Genomic DNA, 18,354 nt, shown 5'->3' with positions numbered 1-18,354 from the left:
ATAATAATCAAACAATTAATAAACACAAATATTAATATAGTAATACAACCACAATAATAATCACGATAATAGTACTGATAATAGTAATAAACGATATTAATATTACATGTCAATAACAACATATCAAAAATAAAAATGCATAAAGTACATGACGTAATACATAATCAAAACAGAAAGTATGACATAAAAACCGTAATCAACGTAATCAATTTATTACAGGTAGACAATTACAAAACTACACCCATTAACATAAGAAACCGCTAGTCTTAACCCTTTTTAACCACTACTCTTGAATTACCAAACAATCGTATAGTTTTCACTTACAAATACCTTTGTTATCTACCTGTACAGTTTATGAATGAAGTCAATTGTATTATTTCTTTCTCTTATACATTTGTAGTGTAACTGTACCATAGTATTTCTTGTTTACTGGAATTACTCGTGGCGTCACCTTAATCGTATCGAACTGGATACTTTTCTTGCTGTACTGACGTCTCGCAGACACACCTGTGACTCCACGCTGGACCGTCGTCGTACGTCTCGCAAGACTGGTTTCACAAAACCCGCAGCCTCTCCTCTCTGAACTCTTTGTAGAATTGCCCTTGCAGGACCGACACCGTAACGTCTCGCTGACTGTTTCTAATAGAACCTGACGAACTCATTTTTAGCTGGTCTTCCAGAGCTATTTGTACTTCTAGCTTCTTTACCTGTCGGATCGGAGCCAAGTCGAAGCGTGGGAACAGTCGACCGAGGCTTTGTTCCCATGAATTCCAAACCTTCTCACCGAACAACACGTGTTCATTGTGTGTTAGCGGCAGTATAAGAAAGGGCGATTGTTAAATGGACCTATACTTTACAAAAAGGATTCTCCTTTTTGTTTCTTTCTGCATTCTCCCAATTATTACTTTCATAATAATTGGTAGGAGTCCGTTACTCAGGCCCGCTATACCGGTCTTGCTACAATACCAAGATAAATACGAGTATTAAAATATATATATTTTTTTTAATTCTGGGAAATAGTAAAATATTCTTTAATCCATTTAACTAATACAGAAAAAAAAATGATAGAAAGTTCTGTAGCATATTTAATATCTTGAATTCCGAGTAGAAGTTGAAGAATATCAATTAACACACAATTTCAGTACTGGTAGAAGAATCGAATGTGTCAATCAAAATTGTTTGCGTATATTGGACGAGGTATTTTTTTGCTCAAATTAAACGTGGCTTCATCTTTCTGGATACGTTAAAAAATACAACAGGATATGGAGATTTGACAATCCTCACATTTACCATGAAAGGCAGTCAGAGGTATTCTTTAAATGTTGGTGTTCAGTACGCGATCTCGCAATGAAGAATGATTGGTCCAATTTTTTACAGAAACATTTCCTGCGGAAGGTTATTTATATTAAAAATTTCAAGATTGATATAAGAACAATCAGTAAACAAAACAATTGAAACTTACAATATGATACGGAAAAATCTTCAACAAAAATTTGTAAAAGTTAAATTTTCTGTAAGTAAATAGAAAATTATTTCTGACCGATTTGAAAAAGATTTCACGGCAAACTTCTTGTGCGTTATCGTACAGATTTTTGAAAGTGATAATGTGAAACAAATTTTCAAAATTTTAACTTTTGTAAATATAAAATTTCAGAAAAATAAATTTGGCCATTCCGTCCTGTTTGACACTTGACGATTACATAGGCGTTGATGTTTTTTGCCATTGAGATTTTCCTGGCAGGTTTTACGACTGGTTTGTCATCGCCTTCCCAATTTGGTTAATTGAAACCCAACCACCAAAGAATACCGGGATTTGATAGCATTCAAATCTATACAAAAGAAACTGCTTTTACAAGAACTCGAACCTTAGAACTATCGACTTCGAAAATCAGGTGATTTTGCAATAACGAATTAACCATTAGACTAACCCGACAGTTAAAACCTAAATAACATATAATTTGTTAATAACTAGTTTCGCTACAGCTTTTTCATCAGTAGAAACCGGATTATATGCAACATAAAACGCTTGAAATATGCATGAAGAATGCTTAAAATATACACGAAAGTGTCAAAATATGCAATTTTAAATAATAAAAAAATTGTAATTTTTAGTTTTTTATTTCAAAATCAGCATACAATAAGTAAGCAGGTGAATAACAGATCGATAATTAACAATTTTTTAACATTTTGTTACTTTTGTAAACAATCAGGTACTGTTCCAAATTTTCGGTAGTAAGATTGTGTCTTCGATAGCTCAAAATATTTTTATAGGTGGAAAAGAATCGTTCCATATCCACTGAAGTAACTGGGCAGTATTTGAATTCGGGTGCAATTATTGTTTTTGGCAAAAGTTCACCCGTCCCATTAATAAAACTATCAATTTTACATAAAGGTTCAAAGCCTGGGTTATTGTTCAAAATGTTTTAAAATTTCTCTTTAAGTTTACACGGGAATACCTCTAGCAATGTGGAGTTCATTTGGCGGATTTTATTTATTAACTGAATAGATTCAGTCAACGCCAGAGCTTGGGTTCAAGCTTTTTAATGCTAGCAGGTATGTGGAAAAATGAGTGCTAATCACAGCTACATTTTCCTTATACTAGAATCGTTAAATGCGTCCTTGGACTGACAAACCATAGACGCGCAGCTGCTAAGTGCGCTCTAAGAGCCGTGCGGCTAATAGGTTTGGCCGGCTACGACGTAATATTTCATTTACTAACCAGGTAGCCCACTGAAAAATATTGTAAATATAGCGGAAATATGAATCATCACTAGATTTTAAGGAAAATATGCAAAACCGGTGAGAATGAGCTTAATATGCAAATGCATATAACCCGAATTCTAGTCATCAGGTTTACCTTATAGACTCGATTAATTTTTATGTGATTTTTGACGAAACATACCAACTGAAAACAAACTTTATGAAAAATTCTCAGGAAAAACCTTTATCCGATTACGAAATATGTTTAATTGCCTGCTCAATCACGTAAGATGCAGTATATTCTTTGAGTATTCTAAGGGTATACATTCAAATTTTTGCTAATGGTTTTAATTGAATTGTGTTTTACATAACATAATAAACAAAAAGAAAGCAATATCATTTCCACCCAGACAAATTATACTTTTGAACATTAAAATCAAGATTATATAGTGTTCCTTAAGAGTAAAAAGAACACCCAGAACAGTACGGGTTTAGGAGAGGATGATCTACTATAAGTGCTATTGAAAGAGTTAAAAACTGGGCTTTGACAACTAGAAGTGGATCCTGGAGAGTCAGGAAAATTCCCCTCATGATTATGCTCGATATCAAAAACGCTTTCGGCACAGTACCGTGGATAGCTATAATAGAGGCCCTACAAAATATGCACATAAGTGACTCTCTGATTAATCAGATTAATTACCTCATGTCAGAGATTACCTCCATAATGTCTAACAATCAGACATTACCTCCATCTTAGGTTTATCGAAGTTAAAACGCTTGAAGGTAAAGCTATATATCAGGTGTTCGGAGGCGTTCCTCAGGGATCCGTGCTTGGACCTACCCTGTGGAACGTCTTCTATGACGGGATTTTTAGATTAAATTACCCGGAAGGGGTATCAGTGGTCGGCTATGCGGACGACATAGCGGTTCTAGTGGAAGATAGAAATGTAGATATCGTAGAGGACAAAGCCAATCGAGCGCTATGTCTAATTGACGAGTGGCTGGAAAGAAATCAGTTGCAGATTTCCCTTAGGAAATCTTGTTGCATGGTTCTTGCTGGTAGAAGACCCATCAGAAACATAAATATAAACATCAGAGGAGAAAAGAGTCATCGAAGTCAACGAAGCAAAATACCTTGGTGTTCTGCTAGACAAAAGCTTAAAATTTAGTAAACATGTCGATATGATTTGCAACAGGGTTACCCCCACCATTAAGGCCTTGAGGGGGCTTTTTCAAAATCATGGCACAACTAAGATGGAAATCAGGAGGCTGATACCGGCGGCCACCACATCGGCTTTATTGTATGCGGCCCCGGTATGGGGCAATGCAATAAATATACAGAGAAATAAAACTAAACTAAAAAGTGTTCATAGACTTGCTCTGCTTAGGGTGGCTGAAGGCTACAGAACAGTGTCGTATGATGCGTTGTGTATAACATTAGTTCCCCCTATAGATTTGCAAATTAGAGAGAGGACATTAAGAGCCACGGGACTTCCCAGAGGTGAGACCATAGAGCTAATACAGCAAGAGTGGCAGAGTGCGTGGGCGCACTCAAGAGTTGGGGATTGGACGAGAAGGCTAATCCCCAACATAAATACATGGGTTGGCAAGAGACTGGGTGACGTGAACTTCTACAGCACACAACTATTGACAGGCCATGGTTGTTTTGGTCAATATTTATTCAGAATTGGGAAGAGGGCCACCCCACTATGCGTTTATTGTCAGGAGATCGACAATGTAGAACACACCATCTTCGCATGTCCCAGATTGGCTGATAATAGAAGGGAAATTTTAATTAATAGACTGACCCCTGACAATTTAATTAATTGGATGGTGTATAGTCAGGAAAATTGGGACTGGTTTAAGAAGTTCGCGGGGGAAATTCTTCGTATTAAAGAAGACGAAGACAGAAGACGGGGGTCGTAGTTAAAGTAGGGAAGGGAGGACAGTCCCTCCGTGGAGGGCCCGCATGCTGAGGTGTGCGGGTTCCTGAGAAGGGAGGGAACTCCTGGGGAACTGTGGGGTAAAGTTAAGACCGAGTCCCGGCCGGCGGTGTCGGCCCTGCGGGTGCCTTGGTGCTTTGTGGGGTCGGTGCCGCCGGTTTGAGGCATGGCAAAAGATAAAGACCGAAGCCCGGTTCCCTGCCGAGGGGCTGAGGGACGGCGTTGCCGGACCTTGGCCATGAGGTGGGGGATTAGAGGCATGGCAAATGGAAACTAAAAGATCCGAGACCGGGGAGGCTAACCTGCCGTGCCGGACGTGCTGCCGGTGGGTGGGGGTCGCCTCCATTGAGTATATGGACACTCTCCCCGACTGCGTATACTTAAATGGATATCCGGTCGGGGCGGGAAAAAAAAAAGAGTAAAAAGAAGGAAGTTATTTCAGTAAGAAACATTTTAAAAAGTATTTTATTTCAGAGAAAGAAACTCCTTTTTTATGTCAAAATGAATCCATTATAAAATAAATTTAAATTGTTTATATCCATTTTATTGTATAATTTTATCTACGGTTGTTATTACTATTATAAAACGTATTGTTAAACCATATGTTTAATTTTCTGAGGTTAACTTATTGAAGAACACGTTTTTTATTTATGTTGTATGCAGGCAAAAAAAAGTTAACTTACAACAACGCAGAAACCGCACATGTCGTTCGTGAAGTTATTTCAATAAAAAACATTTCAAAAAGTATTTTATTTCAGAGAAAGAAACTGTCCTTTTTTATGTCAAAATGAATCCATTACAAAATAAATTCAAATTGTTTATATTCAATTTATTTTATAATTTTATCTACGGTTGTTATTACTATTATAAAACGTTTTGTTAAGCCATATGTTTAATTTTCTGAAAATTACTAATTGAAGAACACGTTTTTTATTTATGTTGTATGCAGGCAAAAAAAAAGTTAACTTACAACAACGCAGAAAACGACACATTTCGTTCGTGATAGAAGAAAATTAATATGTACTATTTCAATAATAATATATACAGTCTTTATTTATTTGCATATAATGACTGCTGTTTAAATTATAGTGATCAAAATAAGCGTTGCATTATGCAAGACCGGTTTTACCGGTCTTGCAATGCTAATGCTAAAATGCTAATTATCCTGCGTGGTGGCCACGTACGTCTTTAATATGAAAGACTGTATAAATGTTTAATTGGCCGTTGTTTTAGAAAAGGTACACGTTTAACTAAGAAGGGTATTTTAGTAATGGCACTTACTTTTTTTTTAGTAAAGTCTATATATTTAAAGAAATATAATAATATTTGGATAGAATTTGGTAGTTAACAATCGGTATTACTATTTCATGGATTCTAACACATCAATCGCAAGAAAATTTTTAAAAAATTAAGTTTTATGACCGTTAAAAATGTTTTTGATCATATATTACCTGTCCTTCAGAAATTGGTGTTTTTTTTTCATCTATGGTTAACAAACTTTCTTTGTATCTAAATGAAGGAAGATAAATTTCAATTCATGAGTTAACATATTACATTCTTGAGTTTAAATAGAGTTCCGTATAAGAGTATTTTTACATCTGTCTGTTAGCCTTCTGTATTTTTGATGATTTCAGAGTTGGTATTTGTGGATATCATTCTCGTCATTATTAAATCAAACGTTCTCTTTACTTTACAATATGCTAGGAAGGAAAAGTATTATAATCAGTCCAATTTGGTCATATGCGGTTTCACCGGATCTTAATGTTTTAACACCCAAGGAAACCAAAAAATCGTAGGGAAATTTTCCGGATGTTAATGTTCGTATGTACGTGTGTTTGATGTTGGCCTCTAAATCACCTTCTTCAGAACTACTGAACCGATTTTGACTAAACTTTGTCAGATTAATTCTATATATGAAGAAATGATGCTATTATATGTTCAACTTAGCAATTGACACGGTTCCAAAAAACGCAATTTTCACGGCAAAAACACCCATTTTTACGTTTAAAAAAAACTGTTTTATATTAAAGGCAAACATCAAAGGTGGTGAGGTTGTAGACCGAGGTCACCCTCAGTACCTCGAGATTTCGCCTAATTAAGGTCATATTTTTCTTAGGCACATTTGTTAACGAATAAAAAATAACAATATTTGCAAAAAAATTTGCAAAATCGCATCCCACCCCAAAAAATGTTGTCGTAGTCGTCTGCTATGTTATGACGTCACAGGTGAGCGGTAAAATTACATAAATTAATAACATTTAAAGTGTAAAAAATTAACTCGGTCTGACTAGACCTGGAACTCGATTGCCCTGATGATCTGGTGCGTTAAGCCTCGCGGCTACACCAACCGTACAACTGTAAATTGTTCTATGTAAGTTATGAAATTACATTAGTTTAGTTAGTGCCACCGTCACCACTAGTACCGCCACACCCATGCCGAATTAAATACGGTATGCGCGAACGCTTTAGTTAGAATCATTGTATTAAATTAACGAAAAAATATTATATATAAATAAAATGATAGATATTTTAAATTAAGTTGTATGTATATGTGTGTAGGTTTAACCGCGTGACGAAAAATTCCTACAACTGTGTTGTCAGGCCGGCCTCCGTGGCGCGAGTGGTAGCGTCTCGGCCTTTCATCCAGAGATCTCAGGTTCGAATCCCGGTCAAGCATGGCATTTTCACACACGTTAAAAATCATTCATCTCATCCTGTGAAGCAATGCTTAACGATGGACCCACAAGTTAAACACACACAAAAAAGAAAGTAAATACATAAAAAACTGTGTTGTCAGTTTTTTTTACAAATATTTTCTATACCAAAAATATTCTTTTTAAATGAAAAAAAAATTAATTACTTTAAATAGGAGTTACGTACAGTTAAATACGTTAAAAAGGGGTGTTATACAAGTTGTTTTCTGAAAAAAATTAATTTAATTAGTTCTTCTGAAGGCAAATTATGGAGAAACAAGGCAAAAATAATTAAAAATTTTAACTCTAAAAGTTTTGTTAACCAAAATCGAGCAATTTATTTAACAATTCTGCTATGGTTTAAGCAAAAGAGTTCAAACATTAAAGTGAACGATAAAAAAATAAAAACGAAAGCTTCTATCACTTTGAAAAAAAGGATTTCTGAATTTTAAAGGTTCTGATGGTTAATGGAAAATTTCAAGCAACATCACGATTTTAATTTTGAAAAATAAGTGATGAAAAGAAGCTAAATATGTTAATTTAAACTTTACAAATAATTTTTTAATAATTTCTTGGACTCGTACAAGTGATGGTTCTGAAGATGACATGTTGCCGATTAAAAGGAGTATATTATTAAATTGCTTCCACATAATATTTTTAAATTATAAGGCAAAAAATGTGGTAGTGGAAAAATATACAAAGAATGATTCCCATTTTAGTCTTACCAAATATATTAGGAACGGTAAAACTTTTCTGTTAGTTATCAATAAGTCAAACAATTCGAGATGATTAAAAAGTATTAAAAATCAACCAATGAAGTATTAAAGTAAGAAATAAGGAAATTATGACATCTGAAATTTTTAAAAGAAAAAATTTGCGTAAGGTATGATATTTTGCAAAGATTGATCGAGAAATTTTGTTACTGATAAGTAACATATAATTCTGTAATAAAAAAAAAATAAAATCGTTTTTCCCTCCGGTCAATATAATTAAGTATTCTACAGCTGGCGAATCAATGTATCATAGAATATAAAAAAGACAACTATTGAAAGAAAAGTGGTTATGGCTTAATGATACCTAACCGTCGGAAAAAACAAATTTTTCAATGCAATATATAATTATTGTAAAAAGGTTGGAGAAATATAATAATAAAAAATCTGATGTGGACACGACATGACTTCCTTTTACGCCTATTAAATTACATATACACATTTTTTTTTTAAATTATAGGAAGTAAAATTTTATTTCACTAATAACTTTAATTTTTTTTTTATTACTGAATTATTTATTGTAAAACGTTTTTTACAATCACAGTTTAATAATTGTTAATAAATCAATGTATTTAAATTTTAAAAAAAAGAAATGAAATTCGAACCGATGTGCCTTCCTCTTGTAAGATACAAATATTTCATTAATTAAAGTTTTATTTGGCTATAACTCTGGAACCAATAGAAATAAATACTACTTATGATATATCATTAAAAAGCTCTCAATGAGGGCTTATTATTGCAGTTAAGAAAAGGCTCAAAAGCTTTTTTAGACATGTCGATTGCAATCAAAACGGGAGGTGCACAACTAGATGTTACAACAGTCCTAAATCCAAAATTTCTACATTCTACAGCTAATCGTTTTTAACTTATGCGAAATACATATGTACGTCACGCCGAAACAAGTCAAAATGGATTCAGGGATGGCCAAAATGGATATTTCCGTTGAAACTGAAACCTAAAATTTTTCGCGATTACAATACTGCCTTTACTTCGTACAAGGAAGTAAAAAATAATATCCACACGCTAGACTTGTTCTAAACTCAGAAAAAAGAATACTTATGATGAAAACGATTTCATCATAAGTAAATAAAGAAACTCTCTAATTTTTTATCTTCAGATTCTATTTGCGTAATGGAAATCTTTATTCGAGTTACTTTGTATTAAAATTCAAGTATATTCTGCTATGTGCTCTGACCCTGTTTTTTTGTTATTTCTGGCAGATGTTTAAGAGAGCGGTTAAAAGATTTGAATGGCAGAAAGGCTCCTGGAATAGACGGAATACCTGTAGAATTACTGCGCAGTGCAGGTGAGGAAGCGATTGATGTACAAACTGGTGTGTAATATTTATGAAAAAGGGGAAGTTCCGTCAGACTTCAAAAAAAGTGTTATAATCATGATACCAAAGAAAGCAGAGGCAGATAAATGTGAAGAATATAACAATTAGTTTAACTAGTCATGCATCAAAAATTTTAACTAGAATTCTATACAGAAGAATTGAGAGGAGAATGGAAGAAGTGTTAGGAGAAGACAAATTTGGTTTCAGGAAAAGTATAGGGACAAGGGAAGCAATTTTAGGCCTCAGATTAATAGTAGAAGGAAGATTAAAGAAAAACAAACCAACATACTTGGCGTGTATAGACCTAGAAAGGCATTCGATAACGTAGACTGGAATAAAATGTTCAGCATCTAAAAAAAATTAGGGTTCAAATACAGAGACAGAAGAACAATTGCTAATATTCAAACAGCAACAGTAATAATTGAAGAACATAAGAAAGAAGCCGTATTAAGAAAGGGATTCCAACAAGGATGTTCCCTATCCCCGTTACTTTTTAATCTTTACATGGAACTAGCAGTTAATGATGTTTAAGAACAATTTAGATTCGGAGTAACAGTACAAGGCGAAAAGATAAAGATGCTACGATTTGCTGATGATGTAGTAATTTTAGCTGACAGTAAAAAAGATTTAGAAGACACATTGAATGGCATAGATGAAGTCCTACGCAAGAACTATCGCATGAAAATAAACAAGTACAAAACAAAAGTAATGAAATGTAGTAGAAATAACATAGATGGACCACTGAATGTGAAAATAGGAGGAGAAAAGATTATGGAGGTAGAAGAATTTTGTTATTTGGGAAGTAGAATTACTAAAGATGGACGAAGCAGGAGCGATATAAAATGCCGAATAACACTGACGAAACGACCCTTCAGTCAGAAATGTAATTTGTGTACATCAAAAATTAATTTAAATGTCAGGAAAAGATTGTTGAAAGTATAGGTTTGGAGCGTCGATTTATATAGAAGTGAAACTTGGACAATCGGAGTATCTGAGAAGAAAAGATTAGAAGCTTTTGAAATGTCGTGCTGTAGGAGAATGTTAAAAATCAGATGGGTGGATAAAATGACAAATGAAGAGGTATTTCGGCAGATAGATGAAGAAAGAAGCATTTGGAAAAATATAGTTAAAAGAAGAGACAGACTTATAGGCCACATATTAAGGCATCCTGGAATAGTCGCTTTATTGGAAGGACAGTTAGAAGGAAAAAATTGTGTAGGCAGGCCACGTTTAGAATATGTAAAACAAATTGTTAGGGATGTATGATGTAGAGGGTATACCGAAATGAAACGACTAGCACTAGATAGGATATCTTGGAGAACTGCATCAAACCAGTCAAATGACTGAAGACAAATAAAAAAAAGCAGATTACCGTGTGTCCCACGTAGATGTATAAGCATTTGATTTATTATCACTCGCCCATTCCTCCAAAAATTCTATTGAATCTTTACAAACCTTTTAACGAACGTTCTAAAAATGTGCTGTGAAACTGTCAACCTTCTATCCTGATAGAAACAAAATGGCGGGTTTCAAATTTCAGATAAACCACTTTTTTTATTCATTACAAAATAGCTGGTAAAATTATTTAAAAATTATGTATATTAATTAGAACAAGATTATTAAATCAGTTAAATAATTAGTCATTGTTATACTCGTATACTAATTATTAAATTAATTTATCCGATTTGAACAGCTGCTCAACAATACAAAATCTATTTTTAATCATTTTTACCACCTATATTTTAATTTTAATAAATAAAAAATTTGGTTTATCTGAAATTGATGTTTTTATTTGAAAGCCGCCATTTTGTTTCTTCTATAAATCGTAAAAGGTTGATATTTTCACAGAAATTTTTAGAACCTTCGTTAAAAAATCTTAGGATAACGAAAGGATTTTGGACTTTTTCTTAACCGCAGTAATAAGCCGTTGAGAGCTTTTCAACGATATATTATAAGTGGTATTTATTTTCATTAGTTCCAAAGTTATAGCCAAATATAAAAGTTTAATTATTGAAAATATTTGGATGTTACAAGGGGAAGAACATCGGTTCAAATCCGACTTCATTTCCTTTTTGTTTTTTTTTTATTTTTTATTTTAATTTAAATATATTGATTTTTTAATAATATTAACCTCCGATTGTAAAAAAAAATTACAATAATAATTCAATAATAACAATAAAAAAAAATATATAAGTTATTAATGAAATAAAATTTTATGTACTTTTCATTTAAAAAAAATGTGTATATGTAATTAAAGCGTATGTATATACTAATTAGGCGTAAAAGGAAATCACGTGGTGTCCGCGATTTTTTTAGTATGATTTTAAGTAACGCTGTATTGTATACCATAATATTTTGTTTAAAACTCTATTAGTGAAAGAAATATTTTCAGAAGATTCTTAGCGTCTTAATTTCTTTACGTTCACAATTAATTTGCGTAATGAAAATTTTTATTAATAGTTACATTATAATAAAATTCTAAAATATTGTTCCAGTTTACGCAACAGGTAAAAAATTCATTCAGTTTTAAAGTTCTTATTTAACTTTATTCATGATAAAAATCTCATTACAACGGCAAAAACTGTCATTCCTTTCCATGACGATAAATGACATTTCACTGTAATATTGTTTGTAATAATATCTTGCCGTATATTTAATTTTCAGCAAATTAATCGCTGAAATCGTAAGATTAGAGTTTTATAACAATTTTTTCTTTTTTTTTCTTATTATATGGAACGCTTAAACACTATTATTTATTATTGCATATATATTATCTATTACATATATTTTATTAAAAAAAATTCTAAATTAATAACGGATTTCGATAATAGAAATGTAGTGTCTTTCCTTTTCTGATATCAGTATCGTTTTGTTAAAAACAGTTTTATTTATATTACAGAAATTTATTTACATTACAGTAATCTTACGGTATCTTACGGATTTGTTATTAAAATTTATTGTCTTAGAAGAAACAAATTGAATTTCACGGTCAATTTTTTTGTTGACAGTCATATCATTCATTCACTTCATACCATATTTTTCCTTTTTTAAATAAAATTAGTATAACCTTTATGAATCGAAAATCCGTGATGTAATATTGGAATTATTACTTTGTAAGTATAACCCTCGATTTTATCGATAAATTCGATTTTACCAATCGAATTTATTTCTATTTTATTTACTTTTTAATAAAATTAGAATAATCTCTTGTAAACTAATGCATTTAGAAGTGATGGAAATTAAAAAATTGTTTCATCTTCAGTACTTTTATTTATATAACAGGATTTACTATTAAAACAAACTGTAGTATATTTTCTTTTAAATTTTATTATTTCAAATACATTATCAAGTTTTTGTACGCTACCTAGTACTGCTATCTAGCGGCGCGATTCGAAAAGGTACATTACAAAAATTAATAAAATGACATTCGAGTCCCGCGGTTCATCAAATAAAAAAAAAATCATTGTCTAACAAAATGCCAGGTATTTTTTGAAAGAGTTCTTTATTACAAATCTAATTGAACTGAAATATAATGTCACACTTATTTTATTTTTTTCCCAATTTCATTTTCTTTTTGATGGAAAGATTTTTTCAATATGCAATGTGAATCATGTTATAAAATAATTTCCATTTTCCAACAATCCTGGTTTAAATTTAATTTTTTATTTTACAATAAGCTTGTTCTTCTAAAATAATTAATGACTTTTAAAGTGTAATTTTTTTTTGTTTTCTCATATAAGGAGAGATACTATTAAAAAAAAAATTTTCTACTGCCAGTGGAACAGTATTTCTTCATATGAATCACCCCGGTGTGCTTTTTCACACGACTACGTCCATATGAGGAGTGGTATTGCATTCAACTGTAATGTATCTTTGTTTGTATGTTAGTTCCCCTTCTGCAGCTTCACACATCCAATCAGCTTTTGATTATAGGAGATAATAACAGATCTTCATTCTGAAAGTAACATAGGCTATCTTAACCTGTCTTATGTAGAAGGAGGGAGGCGCTACACTAAGGAAAAAAAAATTAAAAATTATGCTACTGTTAAATTTGAATGTTGGTAATCCATTGAAAGATAAAAAAGGAACACTTTTGGTCTCTTGTGATTTTTCCAAAAAATTTTTCGTTCTCGAGATACAAAAGAAAAAAAAAGCTCAGCAAAGGGAAGCAGGATGTATAGCGGTTAGCACATACATGCGTTACACGCATATACATTATCATTCACTAACGTTCAAATTTCTATTTAAATAGCAGAACGTTTCTAAAACTTATACCAGCATCGTTTCTAGATGACTAGTAAATTGAATGCTAAAATTATGGAACAACAAAAAGGTACGGAATAAAGTAACTATTAATAAACAAAAAAACAGTCTACTAATTGTACACATCTACCTAGAATATTTATGAAAAAAGAACAAAAAAATAAATAGGTTTTTCCTACTTTTCTTACAGGCATTTTACAGTATAGAGTAAGTTAGTCTATTTTTTATTTTATTTTTTTTGTTATAATTGAGTCTGAGAAACGCCATTTACGCACCCACCTCCTCCCATAAATGGGGAAGTGTTGGACTCGCACGGGTTCGGCTAGATGTTATTAAGGGCCTATATGTATCCGCACCATACCGACTAAAACGCCTATCTCACCGTTTCTCCTCCTCCGGGGTCGGTCCTGCAATTAAGCACTGCGCGGCCCCAGGAGGTGCCTTTAGGGTCCGGAGGTCCAGAGTCCCCGTGCTTCATCACCGTCGCCCATCCGCACATGTGCAGACGCACGACAGCTCCACAGGGGGCTGCCCTTCGCCCCTTCGCCTTCAGGTCACTTACTTCGCCTGAGTCTCAGTTCTTTTATACGCAACTCTGATTCCTTGTTGGGTGATCTTCAATCCTCTTACTGATCTGGGTTCTAAATCGGGTTCTATCCCTATTATCTAGCTTCTCTCGCTTTAGTTTTCAGGATACTTGTTGCTAGGTGTACTACCTTGTCCCATTCTGCTCTTCCTGCCAACATGTATGGAACTGCCTCTTCCGGAGAACGCCAGCGTAACCCGACATCTTGTCTCACCACGTCCCACCTCTGGTATTGGTAGATGATGTGCTTAACAGTATCTTCAAAATTACAGTACCTGCATAGAGGAGACGCTCTCCTGACAAATCGATGCAGGCAGGCTTCAAACTCACCGTGTCAGAAAGGAGCTGCGTGATATAGAAACCTACCGAATAAGTTAAACTGCGATGTGAAATTTAATGTTACTTCTTCTTTTTATGTTATAGGCGGGTGCCTGTGTAGACTATATAAGTTGAATTTAATGGCCTGCACTTTGCTAAGACTAACGACATCCGAATATAGCATAAACCGTAGAATTAATATTAAATTTAATATCGCGTAGCTTAATGTATTCAGAAAAAATGCCTGTAAGAAAATGAATAAAAACTTAAATATTTTTTAATATGATTTTCATTATTATTCTAGGTAGATTTAAACAATTAGTAGTCGGAGTTTTATTTTAATAATAATTATTTTATTTACAGAAGTTTTCATGTTTTGGCCACGTTCATTTGTGCAACATATATTTTAGTGCTCTCAACCTATAAAATTGTACTTTTTTTCTACAATCGATTGATTATTTAAGAAACCGATTTACCCTGTAAATTGTTATCAACGGTGATGTATAATTGTAAAATAATAGTTTGTAATGTATACTTTTACGAAATAAGCCCCACTAATCAAGCAGTTTCAATATCAAGGTAAAATATATTTTTGAATTTTTAAATTTTGAAATAGTCAATTATTAACTTTTCAGGAGCTCACAATTATGTAAATTATAAGAAACAACCATTTCATTTATCTATTTCTAACTTACAAAACTGCAATTTGATTGCACTAATTAAATCTATTCTATGTAATTCAAGAGAAAGGTAGGAAATTTAAGAGCAATGAAGGATTCTATAATTGAAAGGTAAACAGACTGAAGATGTGGATCTCATGTTGATATTGGACAGCTCGAAAATAAAAGTTAACGAACACCGGTTAAAATAACAATAACAGTAAAAAAAAAACATTAATAATATTAAGTAAATATAATTACTAAAAATTCAATAATAGTTAATTAAAACTTAGCGAATGTGGTTGTTGTTTTTTAACTGTTAAGTAATCTACTTATTCTATCACCAGAAAACCAATTGATCAATAAATAGAAAGGAAATTCATAAATAAAAGAAATCAATAATGTGAATTTGATGTACATGTTAAATTCAACATGTACGAGTAATTATAATGTAATTAAAGTAATTATAGTGTAATCACTATAAGTGATTATACGTAATTACTACAGTGATACTACTATACACACTATAGATACTAGTATACATACTATAGTAGTTATACTACTATATACAGTGATAATAGTAATTATAGTGTAAAGTAATTAGTTAACATATCTACAAAAAATTGTATTTTTTAAGGACATTTTTAATTTCTGCTTTTTCCTCGTCCTTAATATCTACAAGAGGCAGTCTACAATGACCAACTTCAAAACCTTTCAACTGCATCGCATATTTTAAACCAGTTATACCCATGCCGCCACAAATCTGTAAAATAAAAATAAATAAGATTTAAACTAGTAATAAAATTAAAATTATAAATAATAATAATATTTTTTTTTAAATTCAATGAAATTCAGAAGAAAGTCATCTTATATGCTTTAGAAATTCGTAAAGTACTTTAGAAAGGAATGGAAAAGTTTATGTGTAAAGGATTTCACATAAATCCTTTACTACGCATCTCTTATTCACTTACCGATATTTATTTCATTGTACATTTTTTTTTTTTAATGCAACTCAAACTATACAGGTGACGTATGAACGACCTAACATTTGTTTTGGTAATAATTTTTTAGGTTAATAATTATTAATGTGTTTTATGTTAGCACAAGTGACAACAGTTCATGAATATTAAGTTTCTTCTCTTTCCGAGTGCGCTGTCTGTATATCGTTCCAAGATGGCTGACAAAGGAAGACTGACTGTTGATCAGCGCGTAATGACTGTTGTTTTTTAATGAAACGAAGTGTGGTGCTTACAAAAAGACAGTGTCGTGCACATTTTCAAACTCGATGGTCGCACTCATTTAAAACAATACGTAGACTTTACGACAAATTTAATAGTGACGGTTCAGTATTTGAGGCTAGGTGCGCACAGCCTGCCGATGTTCGTTCTCCACAGAATGTCGAAGCTGTCAGAGCAGCGTTGCTGAGGACCCCGGGCAAATAAACAAGAAAAGGAACACGACAACTTGGGATTTATAAGTGATTTGTGCAGCGAAAATTAAAAACCGATTTGCATTTGTATCTGTTCAAAATAACAGTGTTGCCAAAATTAACGGTTAACAACAAACATCAAAGAATGGCATTCGCTGAATGGGCTGTGAACCAAGAGGTACTGTTGAGTAATATTTGATTTTCAGATGAGGAACATCTTCATCTAGACGGAGTTTTTAATAAACAAAGTGTGCGTTTTTGGGACTTCCGAAAATCCACACGTGCTTTATGAAAAGGTGCATCACGCCCCAAGAATTACGGTATGGGACGTTATTTCAAGTAATCAGGCCATTCTTTTTTGAACAGACGGTAATCAGTAAACGTTATCAAACCATGCAGCGTAATAATTTTGTTCCTCAGCTTCTTGCAAAAGGGTTTCGATTAGAAAACGAGCGGTTCATACAAGATGGAGCCAGACCCCACACAATCAATGTTGTTTTAGACTTTCTGCATGAAACTTTTAACCCAAATGTCATTTTAAATTGATTTCCTAATCGTTTTGCGCGCGGAAAGAACTGGCCCCTGAATAGTCCTGATTTGAATCAGTGTAATTATTTTCTTTGGGGATTTCTAAAGGAAAAGATTTTTCCTAAATATCTTCGTACGATGATGGAACTGCAAGTACTGATCATTGAGGCGTGCAACGAGATAACCGACGATACGCGTCGTCGAGTTATTAACATGGGGCTAGTGTTGAAGAAGTTGCTAGACATAATGGTATATTGAACATTTTATAAGCAGAACATAATTTCCACGTACATAGTAAACAAGTTGTATATTACCTTTCAGTATTGCAATTCTAATGAATATTTTTAACAAAATTAAATGCTGGATCACTTTGTGCGCCACCCTGTAGTTCGTCGCCGGTATTATTTAATTACTCCTTAATCAGGAGAAATATCACCTACGTTTGCATATTAATGCAGCATTCATATTAAAAATTACTTTTATATAAACTAATTTTGAATGAGGTTTCCTTGATAGCGATTAAAGAAAGTCAACTTTTATTTCAATTACTTTGGCTGTCCTTTTAAGTTTTTTTATAAATTTAATATTATTAACTTTGTATTGGTGATAAGCAAATAAAATATTATTACTGTTATTGTTATGCAAGTTGTTGCAAGAATGGATTAAGTGTATTAAAACAGAATGTTTTAACAAATTAGTTATAAGATTTCATAGCTTAAAAATAACTGCCGATGAACTCTTTGACACCATACACAACTCCATTGTCACGTATATATTAAGTAAAAAGAAGATATCAGAGCGATTTTAATGGCACCAAGACTCATTTTCATCACACTCATTTTAAAGTTTAAAACGGTTTTAAAAACCGTTTTAAAAAGTTTTTTTGACAGATAAAATTGCGTCTCGTCGCTTAAAAGAATAACAACATCCTGGTGGACATTTTCGAGGATGACCTCGCAAGCTGCTTTGCGAGACGCCCAATCATTTGCATTAAGTTGCTGCACTAACATCATCTTATACGGATGGAATTTCAAGTCGGCATGAAGAATTCGTTACACTTCGATCAGAAATGGCTAGCGCAGCAGCATGTCTCGCTGTTAAACGTCGTGGAGACCGCGTAACAGCTAAC

At 32.8% G+C, this 18,354-nt stretch overlaps 1 protein-coding gene across 1 annotated transcript in view; it reads right to left on the bottom strand.

The window, feature by feature from the left end:
* Window positions 1-12,664: 12,664 nt before the first annotated feature.
* The window catches only part of LOC142329826 (4-hydroxy-2-oxoglutarate aldolase, mitochondrial-like), a 47,035-nt gene continuing 41,345 nt past the window's right edge, over window positions 12,665-18,354 (bottom strand). Inside the window, exon 7 of the mRNA XM_075374680.1 lies at window positions 12,665-16,031. Coding sequence (XP_075230795.1) covers window positions 15,882-16,031 — 150 coding nt within the window. The 3' untranslated portion in view covers window positions 12,665-15,881. The remainder of the gene's footprint in view (window positions 16,032-18,354) is intronic.

Source organism: Lycorma delicatula, chromosome 9 (genome assembly GCF_047948215.1).
Source record: "Lycorma delicatula isolate Av1 chromosome 9, ASM4794821v1, whole genome shotgun sequence".
Classification (NCBI taxonomy): domain Eukaryota; kingdom Metazoa; phylum Arthropoda; class Insecta; order Hemiptera; family Fulgoridae; genus Lycorma; species Lycorma delicatula.
Note: the sequence above shows the minus strand (reverse complement) of the source record. Positions and strands in the feature narration are given on the sequence as shown.